General features: G+C 36.7%; 1 protein-coding gene across 4 annotated transcripts in view; it reads right to left on the bottom strand.

The window, feature by feature from the left end:
* Positions 1–17,950, bottom strand: part of LOC107684348 (microtubule-associated serine/threonine-protein kinase 4-like) — a 136,534-nt gene that overhangs the window by 18,125 nt on the left and 100,459 nt on the right. For 2 of the 4 annotated variants that reach the window (XM_016480595.1, XM_016480594.1), the window contains 15 exons: positions 15,191–15,279; positions 12,777–12,846; positions 12,202–12,222; positions 11,240–11,318; positions 8,563–8,717; positions 7,973–8,048; positions 7,668–7,877; positions 7,387–7,488; positions 6,835–6,967; positions 4,475–4,542; positions 3,478–3,569; positions 3,003–3,211; positions 2,398–2,536; positions 1,951–2,083; positions 706–871 (listed from right to left, as the gene is read on the bottom strand). In XM_016480595.1, coding sequence (XP_016336081.1) covers positions 706–871; positions 1,951–2,083; positions 2,398–2,536; positions 3,003–3,211; positions 3,478–3,569; positions 4,475–4,542; positions 6,835–6,967; positions 7,387–7,488; positions 7,668–7,877; positions 7,973–8,048; positions 8,563–8,717; positions 11,240–11,318; positions 12,202–12,222; positions 12,777–12,846; positions 15,191–15,279 — 1,742 coding nt within the window. The remainder of the gene's footprint in view (positions 1–705; positions 872–1,950; positions 2,084–2,397; positions 2,537–3,002; positions 3,212–3,477; positions 3,570–4,474; positions 4,543–6,834; positions 6,968–7,386; positions 7,489–7,667; positions 7,878–7,972; positions 8,049–8,562; positions 8,718–11,239; positions 11,319–12,201; positions 12,223–12,776; positions 12,847–15,190; positions 15,280–17,950) is intronic. The other 2 variants (XM_016480593.1, XM_016480596.1) reach the window with 1 other exon arrangement.

Raw genomic sequence — 17,950 nt, 5'->3', positions numbered from 1 at the left:
ATTGTGCCTGCTGCACCCATGGTACGGCAGCAAAGTTCCTTGATTATTACGCTGGAATGAGAGTATAGTTCCTAACCATATCGGCTTAGAAAATCACAACTTTTCATTTTCTGTCGGTCTTAGTACACGATGTAACAACGGTAGAGTCAAGTTTTAAATAGGAAAAATATAGAAACTCTTTGGTCATTTTTGAGCGAGATGCTAACGGTCTAATCAGATTCAATGATCTATGCTAAGCTACAGCTAAAAGTGCTACCACCAGACCCGGAGATCGGCTGAATGGATTCAAAAACGGTAAAACTCAACTGTTTAACTCTAGGGGAGTTGGAAAATGAGCCTATTTTCAAAAATAGTGGAGTGTTCCTTTAATACTTAATGCAAGTCTCTTTTTTTTGGCCAATTTAATATTTTGTTAGACAACTCACACTTTGATTCTTCTCATATAAAAACAAAATAACATGTGATTTTATTTGCATAAGACAGCAATGGACAAATCCAGAGAGATCCAGGTTTGCAGAACAACAGGTGGAGGATAAGAACAGGAGACCTGCATGCCTGCAGGGGTATTTTGCTGATCCTATGAGATACTGATATGAATTAATGAGAAGCTGAGTTGAGATTACGCAACACAGTCTGAATCTGCTAAAGCTCTTGCTGAATGAAGCATGCCTGTATTGCGTAACAGGAATTCAGAATGTGACTGACCGCTGATGACCTGGCCGAACAGTTCTTCTGGAGTGTCTCCAAAGAATGGTACACAGCCCACCAGGAACTCATAGAGGATGATGCCCATTGCCCACCAGTCCACTGGCTTCCCATAACCTTGCCTTAGGATTACTTCTGGTGCAATGTACTCAGGTGTCCCACACACCTGTAAAGAAATATGTATGCAGACATTACAACCCTTAAAGGGGTCCTTGATTATGATTTCACTTTTCTAACTTTAGTTAGTGTGTAATGTTGCTGTTTGAGCATAAACAACATCTGCAAAATTAAGATGCTCAAAGTTCAATGCAAAGGGAATTTGAATTACAGAATTAGCTTTTTAAGGCTTACAACACACGGCTGGAAGAGACTACAACGAGCTTCTTCCAGGGTTGGTGACATCACAAACCCTAAAAATGTACATAAACCCTGCCCCCAGGAACTCGCAACAAAGGAGGTGAGGCCATGTTGGGCTGCTTTAGAGAAGAGGAAGAGTTGTTGTAGTAGAGTGTTGCCATTATAAATTAAACAACACAATCATGTATTCTACTGTACTAAAGCTTTAATAAAGATTTAATAAGAACAAAACCATATATCAAAAGCTAACATAAACAGCAGTAGCATTTACAAATAACAGCATATCTAAAAAGTATGAGACAACTACAAACAAAACATTTTTTACAATACATCGGCGCACATGCAACTACCCATAATGTTAAGGGGCGTGATGTTTCCGGACAACGTGCACAACACACTGGGCCAGCTAACCAATCTGAGCCCATTGTGTATTTCTGAGGGAGGGGCTTCATAGAACCAGGAAGTCAACAGACAGTTTTTAGGAGAACGGAAATAGCGGTGTAGAATAAAGGTAAAATATGTGAAAAATAATGCAGTTTTTTAAAAACGAAGCGTGAACACGTTACAGTGCACCCCATCAACACAATCAAGCTTTCGGAAACAGCTGATTTACCAACCCGTTAAGATCAACAAAGCTGCTCCATACTAGGTATGGATGCTGGTGTCAGGTCTTATCTAGCTTAACCAGCAAAACTGTTTAAAAGCATGGCTATGCTAGTCCTAGATCAACAACAAACCAGCACTAACCAGGATAAACCAGCCTAGGCCAGCATGGAAATTCATGCTTCTCTAAAGACCAGATATTCAGAGCAGATATCAAACATAGAGGTTATGGCAATGACTAAATAACAAGTTGTCAGGGACTTTCATAGAGAATTGGATCTTTACCTGTTTATCAGAGAACTCTCTAGCATCCTTCTCAATGTGACCCTCATAGAGGTTAGTGGTCATGTTCATCAGCCCCACTTTCGATAGGCCAAAGTCTGTCAGCTTGATGTGTCCCATTGAAGTGACTAACAGACTGTTATAATGTAACAACACAGAGCAAGAAAAACAAAACAATTCGTTATATTAGAATTATCAGAGGAAAACCCTGCTTGAAAAAAACAGAGCTGGTAGCTGTTTTTTGTCAGTTCTGGCAGATCCTCTGCATACTCTAACTAGCAAAGATTGTTTTCCAAACTGAAACCGGGTCCACCAGGTGGTAGGCCAGCTTGGACCAACTAATACAATACAAATCACCAGCCAGAAAGCATGTTAGATCAGCTTCATGCCCATTTAACTTTCATTATGCATACTATGAGGTAGTTCACTAATCTATCACACACAGCTTACTTGTCTGGTTTGAGATCTCGATGGACGATTCCATAGTTGTGGAGATATTCCAGGGCTAATACAGTCTCGGCAAAGTACATTCTAGCCATGTCCACAGGGAGAGGACCCATGTTCTTCAGCAACGTGGCACAATCCCCTCCTGTCAGGATAGGAAACATACAAATTAATGCTGCATAAAGAATGAATATATCGCACAAACAGGGTAACATTTTGCATATTTTTTTATGTATTTATTTTTTGCTTAACTTAAGTCTCATTTATTTGTTGGTTCAAGCAATTTGTTGGTAAAATTGTTTTCCTGAAATTTGATTTAGAAAAAATCAATGTGAATAATTTTATATTTAATTTATTCACTGACCAGTACATGGTTGACAGCTTACTTAAATATTTGAACAAATGAGCTGACTGTACTAAGACATAATTGGTGGTTACAAAATGTTAAATCTAGTATCATTACTATTACCAGGTCATTGATTTATTGGTCCCTGGTTACTATGCATTCTGGTCACCATGTTACTACCCAGAAAACGTAACCATGTATGTATTTCAATATTTTTATTAGCACTAACAGAATAATGAAGCACTGTAAATGTGTTACAGCATACCTTCAACATACTCCATAACCATGCAAAGATGTCTGCGAGTCTCAAAGGAGCAGTACATGCTGACCACAAAAGGGTTCTCAGCAAAAGTCAGGATGTCTCTCTCCACAAAGGCCTGTTGGATCTGGTTCCTCAGCATCAGGTTCTGCTTGTTAATCTTCTTCATGGCAAAACGTTGTTTAGTCTCTTTGTGTCTCACTAAATACACCGCACTTTGGAGAAAAAAAAAACATTCTTGGTTTAAATGAACAATGTATGATAATTTAACACACAGTAACAATGATATAGAGAAACTAATTTAAAGGACTAAGCTTGGAATGGATTACTATGATTTTGCTTACTGTGCTGTATGTACTGAAAACAATTAGCACTATAAAACAGAATGTGAAACAATGTGCAGCATACAATGCTAAACATTTTACCTAATAATTTGCTTCAATATTGTCACATGACCTCATTGCATGTTTTAGTCACTTACCCATAAGCCCCATTACTGATCACTTTGATCATCTCAAAGTCGAGCTCACAGGGTTTACGCCGGGACCGCAGTGCTGCGCTCAAACTGTGGGACTGGATATATAATTTCAATAATTCAAATATTCAGCAAATAAATGAAAGTTCACATACTGTAATAATTTTCATACATTTCATCCTTAAATTAAATTTTATTCTAGAAAATGTACATTTTCCTCTTTAATAACTTCTCTGTGGCATGCTTTAAAGGAACACTCCACTATTTTTGAAAATAGGCTCATTTTCCTACTCCCCTAGAGTTAAACAGTTGAGTTTTACCGTTTTCGAATCCATTCAGCCGATCTCCGGGTCTGGCGGTAGCACTTTTAGCTGTAGCTTAGCATAGATCATTGAATCTGATTAGACCATTAGCATCTCGCTCAAAAATGACCAAAGAGTTTCGATATTTTTCCTATTTAAAACTTGACTCTTCTATAGTTACATCGTGTACTAAGACCGACGGAAAATGAAAAGTTGCGATTTTCTAGGCCGATATGGCTAGGAACTATACTCTCATTCCGGCGTAATAATCAAGGAACTTTGCTGCCGTACCATGGGTGCAGCAGGCGCAATGCAAGCAGGTGGTCACGTTACTTATGTTGACGGAAGTTAGCCTATTTTCAGGCGCTACATAATATCATTGCAATGAGGAAAAATATAGAAACTCTTTGGTAATTTTTGAGCGAGATGCTAACGGTCTAATCAGATTCAATGATCTATGCTAAGCTACAGCTAAAAGTGCTACCGCCAGACCCGGAGATCGGCTGAATAGATTCGAAAGCAGTAAATCTCAAATGTTTAACTCTAGGGGAGTTGGAAAATGAGCCTATTTTCAAAAATAGTGGAGTGTTCCTTTAATAATCACAGTTGTTTATCCGTTTTATATTCCATACATTTCTGAATAACAATTGTGCTGTACAGCAGCGTACTATTTTGCTGTCTTGGTTAATTGGTTTACTTACACTGACAGACTCATCAGTCTCAGGAGTTTCTGCAATCCCGCTGTCGTAGCTAGTTAACTGGGCAATCTCTGCAAGACGATGACAATTAATTAGATGCTGGACTAATTTTTATTTTTTAATATTACGAACAACATAAAAATACATACTATAATTGAGATATAATTGAACTATAATGTTAAGGCTTGTTTTTGGATGAGGACTGAATTGGGGGGAAAAAAAACTATTACAAACAGTAACAACTATGTCCCTCTAATTTTTATTGTTGCTAAACAATATAAGTTTTGTTCTGCCATTGTTTTTACTGAAAGAAAACAAACAAGGGATCAAGTCACATTTTCCAAAAGAGTAACTTGGTAGAGCTGACTGCTGTGGTTTCTAAATGAGTTAAATGGTGTGGAAATCAACGATAAAATCTACACACATCATGAAACATTTACTCGGAAAAACTGCCACTCCAAACAAATCCCGGTAAGGCAGTTCTCAGGAGGCTGCAAAAGTAACTGATGAACAGCAGGAGGTAATGAACCCGAGGGTCATTCGGCTGCCTTCGACAGACAACTAAGCCCATCAGAAAGCCCTAACAACAGCTGCCTATCTCCATTTCCAATCAACACACCAAATGATGTGGATGTTCTCTGAGGATTAGAAAGCCTTGGAGGGCTTTGCAACCAAAACTGCTTTGGCAGAGATGGCAAGACAGAGGCATCAAGGTCAACAAGCGTATTCTGTTCTCATTACCGATAATGATAGTCTTGAGTACAAATTCAGAGCTTTGTTACAGTGTGTGTGTCGTGTCTGTACGAGGCTTTCAGCTAACATTACAAGAAATACAATGCAATAGAAAGGATAGAAATAATTTTCTGCACCTAGGCTCCTGACTATGAACATATAAAATGCATTGATACACCATTAACAAGACTGCAATAAATTTAAAGCCTTTAAAGCCTTCTGGTGTGACCAACCCGATTTTAGCCATATTTTTTATGTGCTGCAGTGAAAATTTTGTAATACACCACTAACGGAGTTGAAAATGTGTGCAGAATTTCAGTAATATGTATCAATAATTTCACAGACAGTGCATAAAATGTATTCATCCTGTGCAATTTTTTCATGTTTTATTTAACAACGCTGAACCACGAAAGTCAGATTTCAATCCAACTGAGAATTTACTAGTGGATCTGACAAAGGCTCCAATCATGATGTCCATGACTGACTGACAACATGCAAGCCATTTGAGAGAATGGGTTCACAGACTGGCTAATATGAACATGATAAACATGATTATAAATTGAGATGTAACCTGGGACATAATAAATGTATTCATTTATTTGCCTATATAAATCTTCTGTAAATCTGTGCCAGTTATTGAAGCACCAAAGGTAATTTTGAAAGTCCACTGAAAACATATCTTCTTACATTTTTGCCACACCCAATATATATTGGCAACATGCTTGACACTCAGCATACCCAGTTAAAAAGGTCACCGCTCGCCACTGATACAGTGCAATACAGATTGTTTCAAAGCAGCTTCACATTAATAAGCAGGAAAATAAAATTAATCGATTATGAAACTAATTCAATTTCAGCTGTAAAATAGATAACAGTGTCATTATTCAGTTCAATTTAGTTCAATGCTTATTCAATTTAGTATAATAACAGTGTCAGTGTTGCACAGTAAGTGTCATTATCCAGCTCAATTAAGTTCAAAGTCTGTACTTCCGATGCAGTACCATTAAATCTATGATATTACTGAAAATGTATTGTCTTTAACAAACTAAACAAACCAGAGACAACAGTAGTGAGGTACCAAAGTGACTGTGGGGAGAAAAAAATACTCTTGAATTTAAATGAATACATATTAAATATTTATGCAAAAAATATTTTATATTTAATAACTGTCATACATTTGGACCAATTTGTAGATTTTGTTATACTTTGTCATAAAGGATTTTTTTTTCTATTGATCAGTCACAAAAAGCCTAATTAAATCTTTTGTGTTTTAATGTTGTAAAACAATAAAACAAACTCCCTGCAGAATGACTAGTTTTATAGGCACTGAACTAATTGTCTTGTTTAAAGATTTGACACAACCTGGGGCAATCCAGCAACTAGTTCTTCCTTGGAAGCACTCAGCCTGAGAGCCTGTGAATAAAACTTTATTTCCTAACGGACTGATAAAAACATGTGAGCCCAGACTCCCATAAGTTGAATGAGTGTCAGCCAAGCAAACTGAAACAGAATTTTAACTTGCTTTTGGCATTGGTGCAAAATGCATCAAACATCAAACACCTTATGAACAGCCCATGGGTGAACCCTCTGAGGCAAAGACTACTGAAAACCATGTACTGAGGTCCTCCTACCCTCAAGCGGGTCCCTTGTCAGACCAAGTTGGCTGATAATGTAGCGCGGGATGTCGGTCTTGATGCCTTGGCCCTCTTTGGCATGACCCTCTGCAGCCTCCAGGAGATGATAAAACTCTTCAGGGTCAAACTCCTACAAGACAGAAAGTATTTATCTTTAACAGAAAACTCTGTTGCCGCGTGTTGGTTTTCATGTCTGCGGTTTGAACCGACTCCAATAACATGATATTTATCCTCTGGGATGCGAATTTTAGCAGGGGAACCCTGCCAAAAAAACGTGTATTTTACCCCCCGGAATGCGATTTTTAACTGGGGACACCCTCGAAACGCAATTGGGCTAGTTTTGAGTAGCGAATTGGGTGGGTTTTCTTGTGAAAACCTGGCAAACCTGACTCTGACTAGACTTTGACTTGCATAACTTAAAGCATCTGGCCATACCAATCTAAGTTTGAACAGATATCTTACAACTGATAGACGCAACAGAATTCACAGCAGAAGTAACAAGGCTGACTGACCCAGACCGTAGCTAAGGAACTATTGTAGACAACCTACCAGACATTCAAGGAGTCGAGCAGGCCTGGCGATGACGATGAGAATCTTCTTCACCAGCTCCTTGATGAAGGTCACCTCTGCACTCTCCGATCGCTCAGTTGACTGAATTACAACGACAGAACACATCACAAGTGGTCATCTATATGCATGCATCAATAAAAGCAATGATCAGAAACAACTTGAAATGGAAGAATACACAGGGGGGAGAGTATTTTAAATACAGAAAGTTAGTTTTAGCTCAGAAGAATGAAGAAAGCAAAGTCTCTGGAGGCGTCATTTACCTCCTGAAAGAGCCTTTCCAGTTTATCCGTGAGCTCACAGAAGTATCGTGAGGTAATGAGGCCGAGACAGGACTTTTCCAAGCAGTCTCTGGCCAACTCAATGATCTGATGATGTGCGAAGCTGAGGACACCGTCAGCCAGAGGCAGGACATTCTCAGGGGAGTTGCTTTGAATGATCTCCTTGATGCGCTCCTCCATCTGAGCTGTGGCCTGAAGGGTGGAGAATGCAAACCAACAATGAATTTCCCTTTAAAGATACGATCACTCGATAGTGAAGAAGATTGGTGAAAGTAGGATACACTTACCTTGGGAAATCTTTCCTTGTACACATGATTCATCATGATAATCTCATGGTCACAGCATGATGGGGATCTTCCAGGACTGTCAATGCAATATAAGAAAAACATTTATTTCAATATACTAATGTTATAATTCTTTATAAATAATAATAATATTGTGAGAAAGAGATGGGCTGTGTCCCAGTTTGCATACATGCATACATAAAATGTTTTCAACACTTATTTTAAATTTGTGACATACTACAACATTAATAAATTTGCATCTTCACACCAAAAAAAAAAAGGTTTATTTTGCAATAATGACCAGCTGTTTGTATGTTTGTATAGATATTTTCTTTAAACTTTTTTTTAGTGCAATTTATCTCTTTGTGTCAAAGAAGAACATTAACAAACTTCTCCTCTTCAGCAGTCCAAAGGGTTGCGCGTAACATTAGCTTAAAAATCATGTACTCTGCCATTTTTGGCATACTACTTTTAATGTACTATGATTTAGTATGCAGTAATTCTTGCATATTATTCAGTTTGTAAAATGGGATTCAGAAAAAGACAGATCTGAGATAAGTTTAAAAAGACAACAACAATTAAGCTTCCTGTACCTGAGACTGCGAGAACGTGGCCGCATAGGCGTAGCTCTCCTGAGGTCGTCTCCAGAAATGCTCTCCGTGTAGAAATGCTTGGACAGGAAGTGGAGCTCGTCTGGTGTGGGCTGGAAAGGCAGCTGATGGAGCTTCTCCTGTGATGAACAGGACGACTGGAAATGAAACGAAAATACATTGAAAAAGAAAAGAAAAGAAAAGAAGAGAAAATGAAATTAAAACAAAACAAGAAAGAAAAGATGCCCACTGATGTGTTACATAACACATCATTAGGTGATAATGCAGGTGATGTATAAAACTAAAACACAGCAATGGGTTTATCACTGTTTTCCTGTTTCTTCATGATGATTCAGTTCTACATATGATGTGGAGCGGAGACCTCAGTCAATACGCAAGTATATAAGTGAGGTAAACTAAAATAATAGTTAACCCAATCTCATTTAATTCCACGATGACAGATTTGCAAATTTTCATTTTTTGGGGTCAACTACTTCTTTCATGTAAGGGAGTCAGAGTCTAAAATTTAACTAAGAAGCTTTTATTCTTTTGAAACTGTGGGGTGGATTCTGAAAAAAAAAAAAAAAAAGGTTAATTATGTACTGTATTAAAAACACATTTTGTTCACCATTTTAAAGACTGCTATATTGTGCCCTAACCAACAATGACCCTATGTTTCCTATATTAATCTGTATGTCTGCTTATTAGGATATTTTGCCTGTAGGTTAGTTAATAAACTGGTAATATTGTGCTCTGATATTAAACTCACAGCCCCATTCACATTGAAATCACATCAAAAAAATTACTTCCTATTTTAATACTTTAAAATGTAATTTATTCCTGTGATGGCAAAGTTTAATTATCATCAGCCATTAGTTCAAAAGAACAACTTTTATTTGAAATAGCCTTTTTTTTTTTTTTGGTAACAATGTAAAAGTCTTTACTCTCACTTTTATTAAGTATTCATTTCTAATTAATAAAAAAATGTTACTGACAAATGTTATTGAGGGGAAATTTCTGTTGGCTAGTTTGCCAGCATCATACCGCTAGCCATTTCCTGTAAAGATGGGCAGCTGCAGCAACTGTGTCACTAAACAACAACAACAACAACCACCACCAGAGAGTGAGTGAGTGGGTGGGCAGTCTGGCGCGGATTCAGGGACATATTTATCAGCAAACAAATCTGGCGCTGCTCAGAGGCACATGAATCAGACTGGGAGACAGTCATGGCAGCATCTGTTGCCCGTGGCAGACAGTCTCAGCCAAGTATCAATTCAGTTGTGCATGTGAGTAGAGACCTGTGCGGGACGGATTTTTCCGTCATACATGTGAGTGCAAGGACACAAGACACAAACCCAAAGCTTCAAAGCAGAAACGGCAATGAAGCTTGCAATGTCAACAACATACAAAAAAAGTAATGTTCGTTGGCACTCATTGTATACAACAAGCTGAATACAATTTTAGTTGATAGTTGGAGATCCCTCTGCTCCAAAACCCAGTGAGCTGCTCACCTAAATAGCATTTTAAGCCATCACAGATGTGCTGTTAACAGAAAGGTAACATTATGCTGCCTTTAAAAGAAGATCCCAGAATGCATTGCTAAGATAGCAGATGAGTCAGTAGAAATGTTGATTATAAATACATTTCATTTAATACTTAATGTACTGTTGTACCTATTTTTTAAAACTGATACATTTAAGTATACTTATGCCTTATATGAGTGATTCTCAACCAGGGGCCTCAGCAAACCTCCAATATGACTTAAACTGATTTAAATTAAGATAAAACAAGCATTAATATAAACTAAAACTACCAAAATGAAATTCAATTTTAATTCACCTCCACAACGACAGGTATTTTATTATTATTTTTTTTCCCAATGAAGAACCAGGTTTCCCACAGCCTTGGTACACTTATATGAGACCTCATTTTATGAGTGTGTTCTAGACCTGGAAAACTCTATATAGGCATTTTTATAATGAACATCTTTTTTTTCTAATTATTCCAAGCTTTAAAATATTTTATCAGGTAGAAATGGTAAAGAAAAATATTTTTGAAAATCCTTATCCTTAGCTATTAAACCACAAACGACTGGAAAAGTCATGTAAATTTATTGGTTAAAAAGAGCAGGGGACCCTTAAGAACATTTGACTCTTAAAACTTCTGGAATCCTGAATTGAACTGAATTGCATTGAATTTTATTTTTAAAATAGGGGCAGGGGGGTTGTAGACAATAGGGGGTCTTGGAGTAAAAAGGCTGTCATGTGAGTCATGTTTCTCATTTGCCAATAAGAGTTTCACTTCACATGAGATTCCTTTTCAGATATAAGTTAGGTGCATTTATAGGCAGTAGACAGAGAGGTAGCTCAGTAGATTTTGGAACAGAGCCTTTGTCTTCACAGTTCAATGCTAATTTCGGTTCACTCAAAGGAGGCATTCATACTGACAGTGATTTATTTGCCTATTGCCCCCAAAATGACTTTGATGTTGGTTGCTGATAGGCATATGCTAGATTTGCTGCATATTTTGCTCAACTTTGGCACAATGCCAAAAGTGGCATTCAAATCTCTTCAAATGCCAATGTAATGTAATTTTCTCCTTCAAAGTCATTTTGTTGCTTCAAATCTCTGCCAGTGAATGCACAATTACTTCTACCATTTGAAAAACATGTGGTACTTACAGAGACGGTAGAGCTGGGTGTGTTTGTTCCATAGCCAGAGGAGGGAAGGGATGCCAAGGACCAGCGTCGCCCATCAGTTCTACAAACACAGACATCCCTCAGTCCATTTCCCCTCAAAATAATTACAGGTACTGTTTAGAATCATCATCAGTAAATGGCATATACTAGATTGCATTGCATTGGATCCAAGACACGAGAGGCGAGTGGTACACTAGATAAAAGGAAAATGCTGAGCGAGTCATTTATTTTCAAAGTAGAGCAGATGAAAGACAGTGGCAGTGTAATCCATGAGCTGGGGCTGCTATCAAGCAGTGCAATTTCCTATGGATCTCCTGGCTGATTGAATGATCTGATGATAATCACAGGAAGACAAACGCCACAAACACTGGGAGGAGTGTTACATGGGCTGAGTAAATACAGAAAATGCCTAAAAATGGTTGTGCAGGCACTTGATGTCAATAGCCACAGAAGGTGCGTGATGCACTATGGTAGATTTCGATAGAGTGAATCTCATGAAAACATGTCCAGGTCAGATTGCACCCCACCAAAAAAAAACAAAAAATTCAGAAGAAAGAACATAAGTTATATTCTTACAACATTCTTAACATATAGAAAGTATATTAGTAGAAATTATTTTTATATTACAGTTTTTAGGGCCATTCATATTTTTTTCCCATAATAATTAAAAGACAAATTCTCATTTGCCATAATGCTTTTTTCTATTAAAAATTACTATACAAATGGAATTGAATTGAAAAAATTACTTACAGTAAAGAAATTGAAAAAAGCAAAACATTTTGAAATAAATGATTTCTTAATGTAACACTTCACAATTTAAATAGTTTACTTGTTTGTTTGTCATCATAAAAATAACACTACAATGGAAAAACCTTTTATGATCCAAATGGGAAAAAAAAAAAAAAAAGATATGAGATTCGCTCAATAAGTTTCATTTGAATTACCTGTCTGCTCTTAGTCCATGACTAGAGGATTAAAAATAGTAAAAAAATAATAAATAAATTAATAAAATAAAATAAGTAAAAAAAGCATACAAATTTTGAAATAAAAGACCCATTTTTCACCCCATCCTGTCTGATCAAACAGAGTTTGATGTGACAGGTTAAATCTGAACTTCTGAACCACGGTTTTAAATTTATTCCCATCTAAAACTGTAGAAAGCCTGTCAGCTCCTGAGCAACCAAGAGCTTTCAACAGCCACATGCTCCTCACTTCAAAGAGCACTGTTTACTTGAACATTGTACTGACGTCCTGATATTCCTGACAGATCTGGACCACTATTCTAATAATACAGATATTTAACTTTTAAATTATGCATTTTGAGTGCCATAGGTAGTTTACACACTACGTTCCTCTTTCCACATTTTAATTTTCTGAAATTTACACCACAATGATAGGGTGTTTGCTTGATTTTTTTCTTTCTTTTTTACTCATATTCCAGGTAAAAACTTGGTAGCTTAGAAATATAGAAAACTTCTCTTCAGAAGTGTGTCATGGGTATAGATGTCCATGTTATTACCTGCGTGTGAAGGAGAAATGAGCTGAAGCACTAGGGGAGAAGTTTCTAGGGCTGTCTTGCGGACTGGTGCCTAAAAAAAAAAGAAAGAAACCAAAACAAAAAAAGGTTTCACACTTTTTACTGTGCCAACAATAGTCTAAAATCTTCTGATAATATTATTAACATTTTTTTCTTCTTCTGCAGTTATATATGGCCGTGCCAGCTCTACCATCTTTTTCTTGAAGGGATAGGGAATATTTTTAGTAAACAACAACATTTTGGTTTGGCCCACAAAACTATTACATTGCCTCAAATGCTTCGGATTATAATTAATAAGTTACATGGACAGTTTTTATAGTATTTTATGATGCCTTTTGTCCTTTTGGCAAACAACATAGGAGTGAGTTAAGCCAGAAAGGTCTGTATGCCATTGTCACCATATGTGCCCTCTTATTAGCCGAACCCCACTGTTTCTGGGGATTGCTTTTGGCAATATGGCCACAATTGAGTGTCTGGGAGATCCCAAATCATGGTCATTAGAGCCAGTGTCCCACTTCCACCAACAGAAAAACAGCCTTCTGCCCTGCAATAATTACAGATAATTAACCCGATTGAACGGGGAAAGAGTTAATCATTAATTAATAGACATGTCTAAGGGCCCACCGGTGCTGATAAAGAGAGGCCCCTGAGCTTTGCTGATGGTGGCTGCACATTAGTGGTGACTCATTTACTGATATTCACACACAACTGATAAACAGAGTCTGATAAAATACTGAACTTCCATTTGAACTTCTATTCCGCAAGGATGCATTAAATTAATCAAAAGTGACAGTAAAAAATTCTACATTGTTACCAAACATTTTTTGCACTTTCTATTCACCATAGAATTCTGCAAAGTAGGACCTACTTTAGATTGTAACCATGTAATTTGTCCTCATTTGTAAGTTGCTTTGGATAAAAGTGTCTGCTAAATGACTAAATGTAAATGTAAATGTAACTACATTAAAATTAATATTTGATACAATGCACTTATTGTGTACATACATGTTTTATGTGTTTGTACTTACATTTAAAAATACCTTCCTGTAATTACACTGTACCCCATCCTTAAACCTAACCATACCACCAAACTTTTGCCATCACAGGAATATATTGTATTTTAAAATATATTAAAATAGAAAACGGTTCTTTTAAATTTAAAAAAATATTACGGTTTTTGCTATATTTTTGATTGAATAAATGCAGCCTTGTTGAAGAGACATTTAAAAAAAATGACAGATCGCTAAATTTAGATCAGTAATGTATAAAATACATTTATAAATGTATTATACTTTATCCTCACATAATTCATGACTCAAGTCTATAAACGCTATGTTAAATGTTATCCGAGAGCATGAGCTGTTATGAGCCAGCTGACTATGCTATAAAACTAAAGTGACGTTTAATCGCATAATACGCTGTCATTAAATCAACAGTAATGCTGAATGTTCTTTAAAGGTTTCCAGTACAGGGGCAGTGTGTGCCCAGTCTGCAGAATGAGAGAGACGTAGACCTTGTGTACAGCTCATGAATCAGACACAGGATCGCTGATCAAACACACTTTTTTTCTGCAGCACTTTATTGTGTTTTGTGGACCTGGCTGTATTACAACAGACTGCTCTCTGTGACACAGGTAAGTAATACACCATTCCCTAACCAGGTGTGAAGCGACAAATTTTCAAGAAAGAAGCCAATCAGAACCAGGGGTGTGAAGTAACGAATTACAAATACTCACGTTACAGTAATTAAGTAGTTTTTATCAGTAATTGTACTTTTTTGAGTAGTTTAAAAATTGTGTACTTTTACTTTTACTTGAGTACATTTTAAGTGATGTATCGGTACTTTTACTCCGCTATTTTCCTCCGTTTGTGGTCGTTACATGCTTATTTTAATTTTATTTTTATCCATCAACGTGATTGGATAGAGAGTAATAGGTCTCGTGACTTTCGTCAAATCAAATTGTGCATAGAAAACTTTAACCGCCAACTGTTTATCATGGCTGCTGGAAGTGCATTCTTCAAGCATCAATTCAGTCGCATCTTCCTCTAACTTGATATGTTAAGGTAAATTTCGGATTTCTGCTTACTAAATGATTTGTATATATGCTTGCCTATCTACACGGCCTGAAATTTGGTGTGAGGTTGCGGGTATTGCATACAGTGTTAGGCCTTTTACTTGAGTATATTTTTTCAGTACTCTTTCCACCACTGATCAGAACATAGTTTAATTTAAAGCTATATATTATATTAGAGTTTTTTTTAGAGACTTTGCTATGAGTAGGGCTACACCGCAAACATAAGAATCCAAGTGTCACTTGGACAGACTCTAGACATCGAAACCATCAGTATCAACACACGTGCACTTATGCAAACAGACAAACACACTGAACCAGTTACCTGTGTGTGATGACAGAGGTGAGTGTGGTCGAGGAAGGACTGATGACTGTCCACTCCCTATCAGACTTTTTCTGTTGCTCGTTCTGCAGCTAGAAAACAAACCAAAGCATTGTGTTTTGTGGAAAATGACAACAACATTAAGAGTCATTTTAACACCTAGTCACACTGGCACAAAAAGGAATATTAGTGAGGCATCAATACTTTAATTGTGCATCTGTCATGGTTTACAAAGCAATAAGCCCCAAGAAGCCGTGGTTTACAGTGAATTTATAACAGCTAAGGGGCGTAGCGGTTATAAATTCACTGTAAACCACGGCTTCACAGGGCTAATTGCTTTTATAAAACGGTTATTCCATATACGTAGTATGGTTTCACAAAATAAAACGGTGCAAATAAAGTGTAATGATATTAATAAAAACAGTATTTTTCCACCAAACAATGTAGTTCCTCAGAATCAGTTGTGGTTCCAACAAAGTGGTTGCCAAGCAACAGACAAATGTAAACAAAGGTGCATGTCTGTAGAGTAATTTACAACAGCTTCGAATCAAGGACCAGAACTATCCGTGTTATAAATAAAATATCACTATAGATTTAAAAGTATCATTGTAGATAACTGATTTTACATTAGTTTGATATGAACTGCAGGTAAATAGCACATATCATTTACTGTAACACTGCTCTTTGAATGTGCCAAGAAAAAAAAAAAAAACAGTGATAATGAAATTAAACTCACTCTCCTACTTTACATGACCCTAGTGAATTATTTAACATTTCACATCCACACAACGCGTCATCTTTACACTCTCAACAGCCTTATACCTGAATAGGAACATAATTTGCTTAAAAACATTTTATTTGTAGAGTGTTACAGATATACAAAAAGTAATTACTTTAAAAAGAAAAAGTAATACAAATATTTTTCAAATTTGCAAATACAACAAAGATTATATGTTTTACGAGAACATACTATTTAAGTCTATTTAATTTCAGACGGCACACCTGATTAACTGCTCACATGTGAACACTTTATAAAGGACCATGACATAGAGCATATTGTTTGTCCTAAGCAGCTACTCACAAAATTAGTTTTTGCGTTGAAAAAAAGAAAAAAAAAAAAAGAAAAAAGAGAGAATTGGGCAGTGGAATTGGGGGAATAAATGCAAGGTTATGAGATGTGAGTTAAACATCTCATAACCTTGTGAGATTTATCTCGAGCACCGCATTTTTAGAAGGCATTTCGTGCACGAGATGCTGCAAAAGACGCAAGATGTGAGTGCAATGGTCAAACTTGTCTGTCATATGCAAGTTTACATAGAAAACAATGGAAATGCAATGCAGTGAAATGCAAAAACCTATAAAGAACTATTACTGTATGTTTGTGCTGTTTGAAGATATGGGTGCGTGCGTGTGTGCACACTCATCCGTAGCGCGTGCGTGCAGATATTGATTGGTCTTTCAAGGCTTGCTTTTCAACAGACAAACTAACACAAAAAATGTCAACATGCCCGTCTTTGTGAGTATCCTTGCAAACATTGTTGGTCATGTCTTGAACGTAATCAGTCGAGAAAGACAACGCATGTGTATCAGTATCAGTGTACTGGATCTGTGAATTATGTCTTAAAGGAACAGCAGTCTATTTCTGCTGTCTGTGTTTTTAATGTTAAACAACAAAAGACAAGGAAATCACTCACTGCTCTTGATTGAATAGCTTTTGCAACTTCATCAAGGGTTGGTCTTTAATTTATAGAGTGAAATATACACTGTTATTTTACATTTGTTTTTAAATTTCTGTGCCTGAAAATTACTGTTAAACACCTGAAAAACTCTGTTGTATCTTTGCTCTATTGTATTTATTTGTGCCGTTGCATTTAGTTAGATTATTTGATTTGATTTTCTTTTTTATTTTAGTCCTTTTTTCTCTGAACATAGCACATACCAAACTGAACTGTACCGAACCGTGACCCTAAAACCCTGAACCGAACCGTGAGCAATCTGAACCGTTACACCCCTAACTGTAAGTATATTAGTTGGCAAGTAAAATATATAATAATTGGCAAATTCTACCTACACTACCTATTTGTTAACAGTAATAACTGTAACACTAAAAAAATTAAGTAATATATACCTCAAAATATTAGCTCTGACACCGTAAAGTGCACATGCGTCAAAGTCCAGGAGGGAATCGCGGGATTGATTCATCATCTTCTGTGTCAATGGCGGGACCGTGACGTGTCGAACTATAGGTTTTATTTATAACATGCTGATATCGTCATGCAAATGTTAATTGTTTAATGGTAAGATCGACCAAAAGATTTGTAATTGGCACGCTTCTAACACTGTCGGCGTCACAGCCGTGGTGACAGGTTGACTGTTAGAATTTGTGGTTGGCCAAATTAATGGTTCCTGCAAATGCGAGTAAATATCTACATTGGTGATTGGTTGATGAGTGATGGTTGATGTGCTAAGAACAGACAGGAGTAAGTGATTATTTTACAGATTATTATTATTATTATTATTATTGGTGTTGTGAAATGATTGTATCTGAAAATGTTTCTGTGGGTGCATTTGCATGTATCTTTGTATGCCTTGGTTCGCGCGATGCAATACAAAACTTCCTTTACAAGCATTTAATGTGCAAAAAATGTCAAACTGTTCCAACTAAGCTGTGAACAAGACCGTACACTAACTATACTAAGTTAACTTTCTCTGTGCATAATGTTGTATAAACTTGATATTACAGCTACATATAAGTCCCCAAGC

Source organism: Sinocyclocheilus anshuiensis, unplaced genomic scaffold, assembly GCF_001515605.1.
Source record: "Sinocyclocheilus anshuiensis isolate Anshui unplaced genomic scaffold, SAMN03320099.WGS_v1.1 scaffold29, whole genome shotgun sequence".
In the NCBI taxonomy this organism is placed as follows: domain Eukaryota; kingdom Metazoa; phylum Chordata; class Actinopteri; order Cypriniformes; family Cyprinidae; genus Sinocyclocheilus; species Sinocyclocheilus anshuiensis.
The sequence above is the reverse complement of the archived record's forward strand: the minus strand, read 5'-3'. Positions and strand labels throughout refer to the sequence as shown.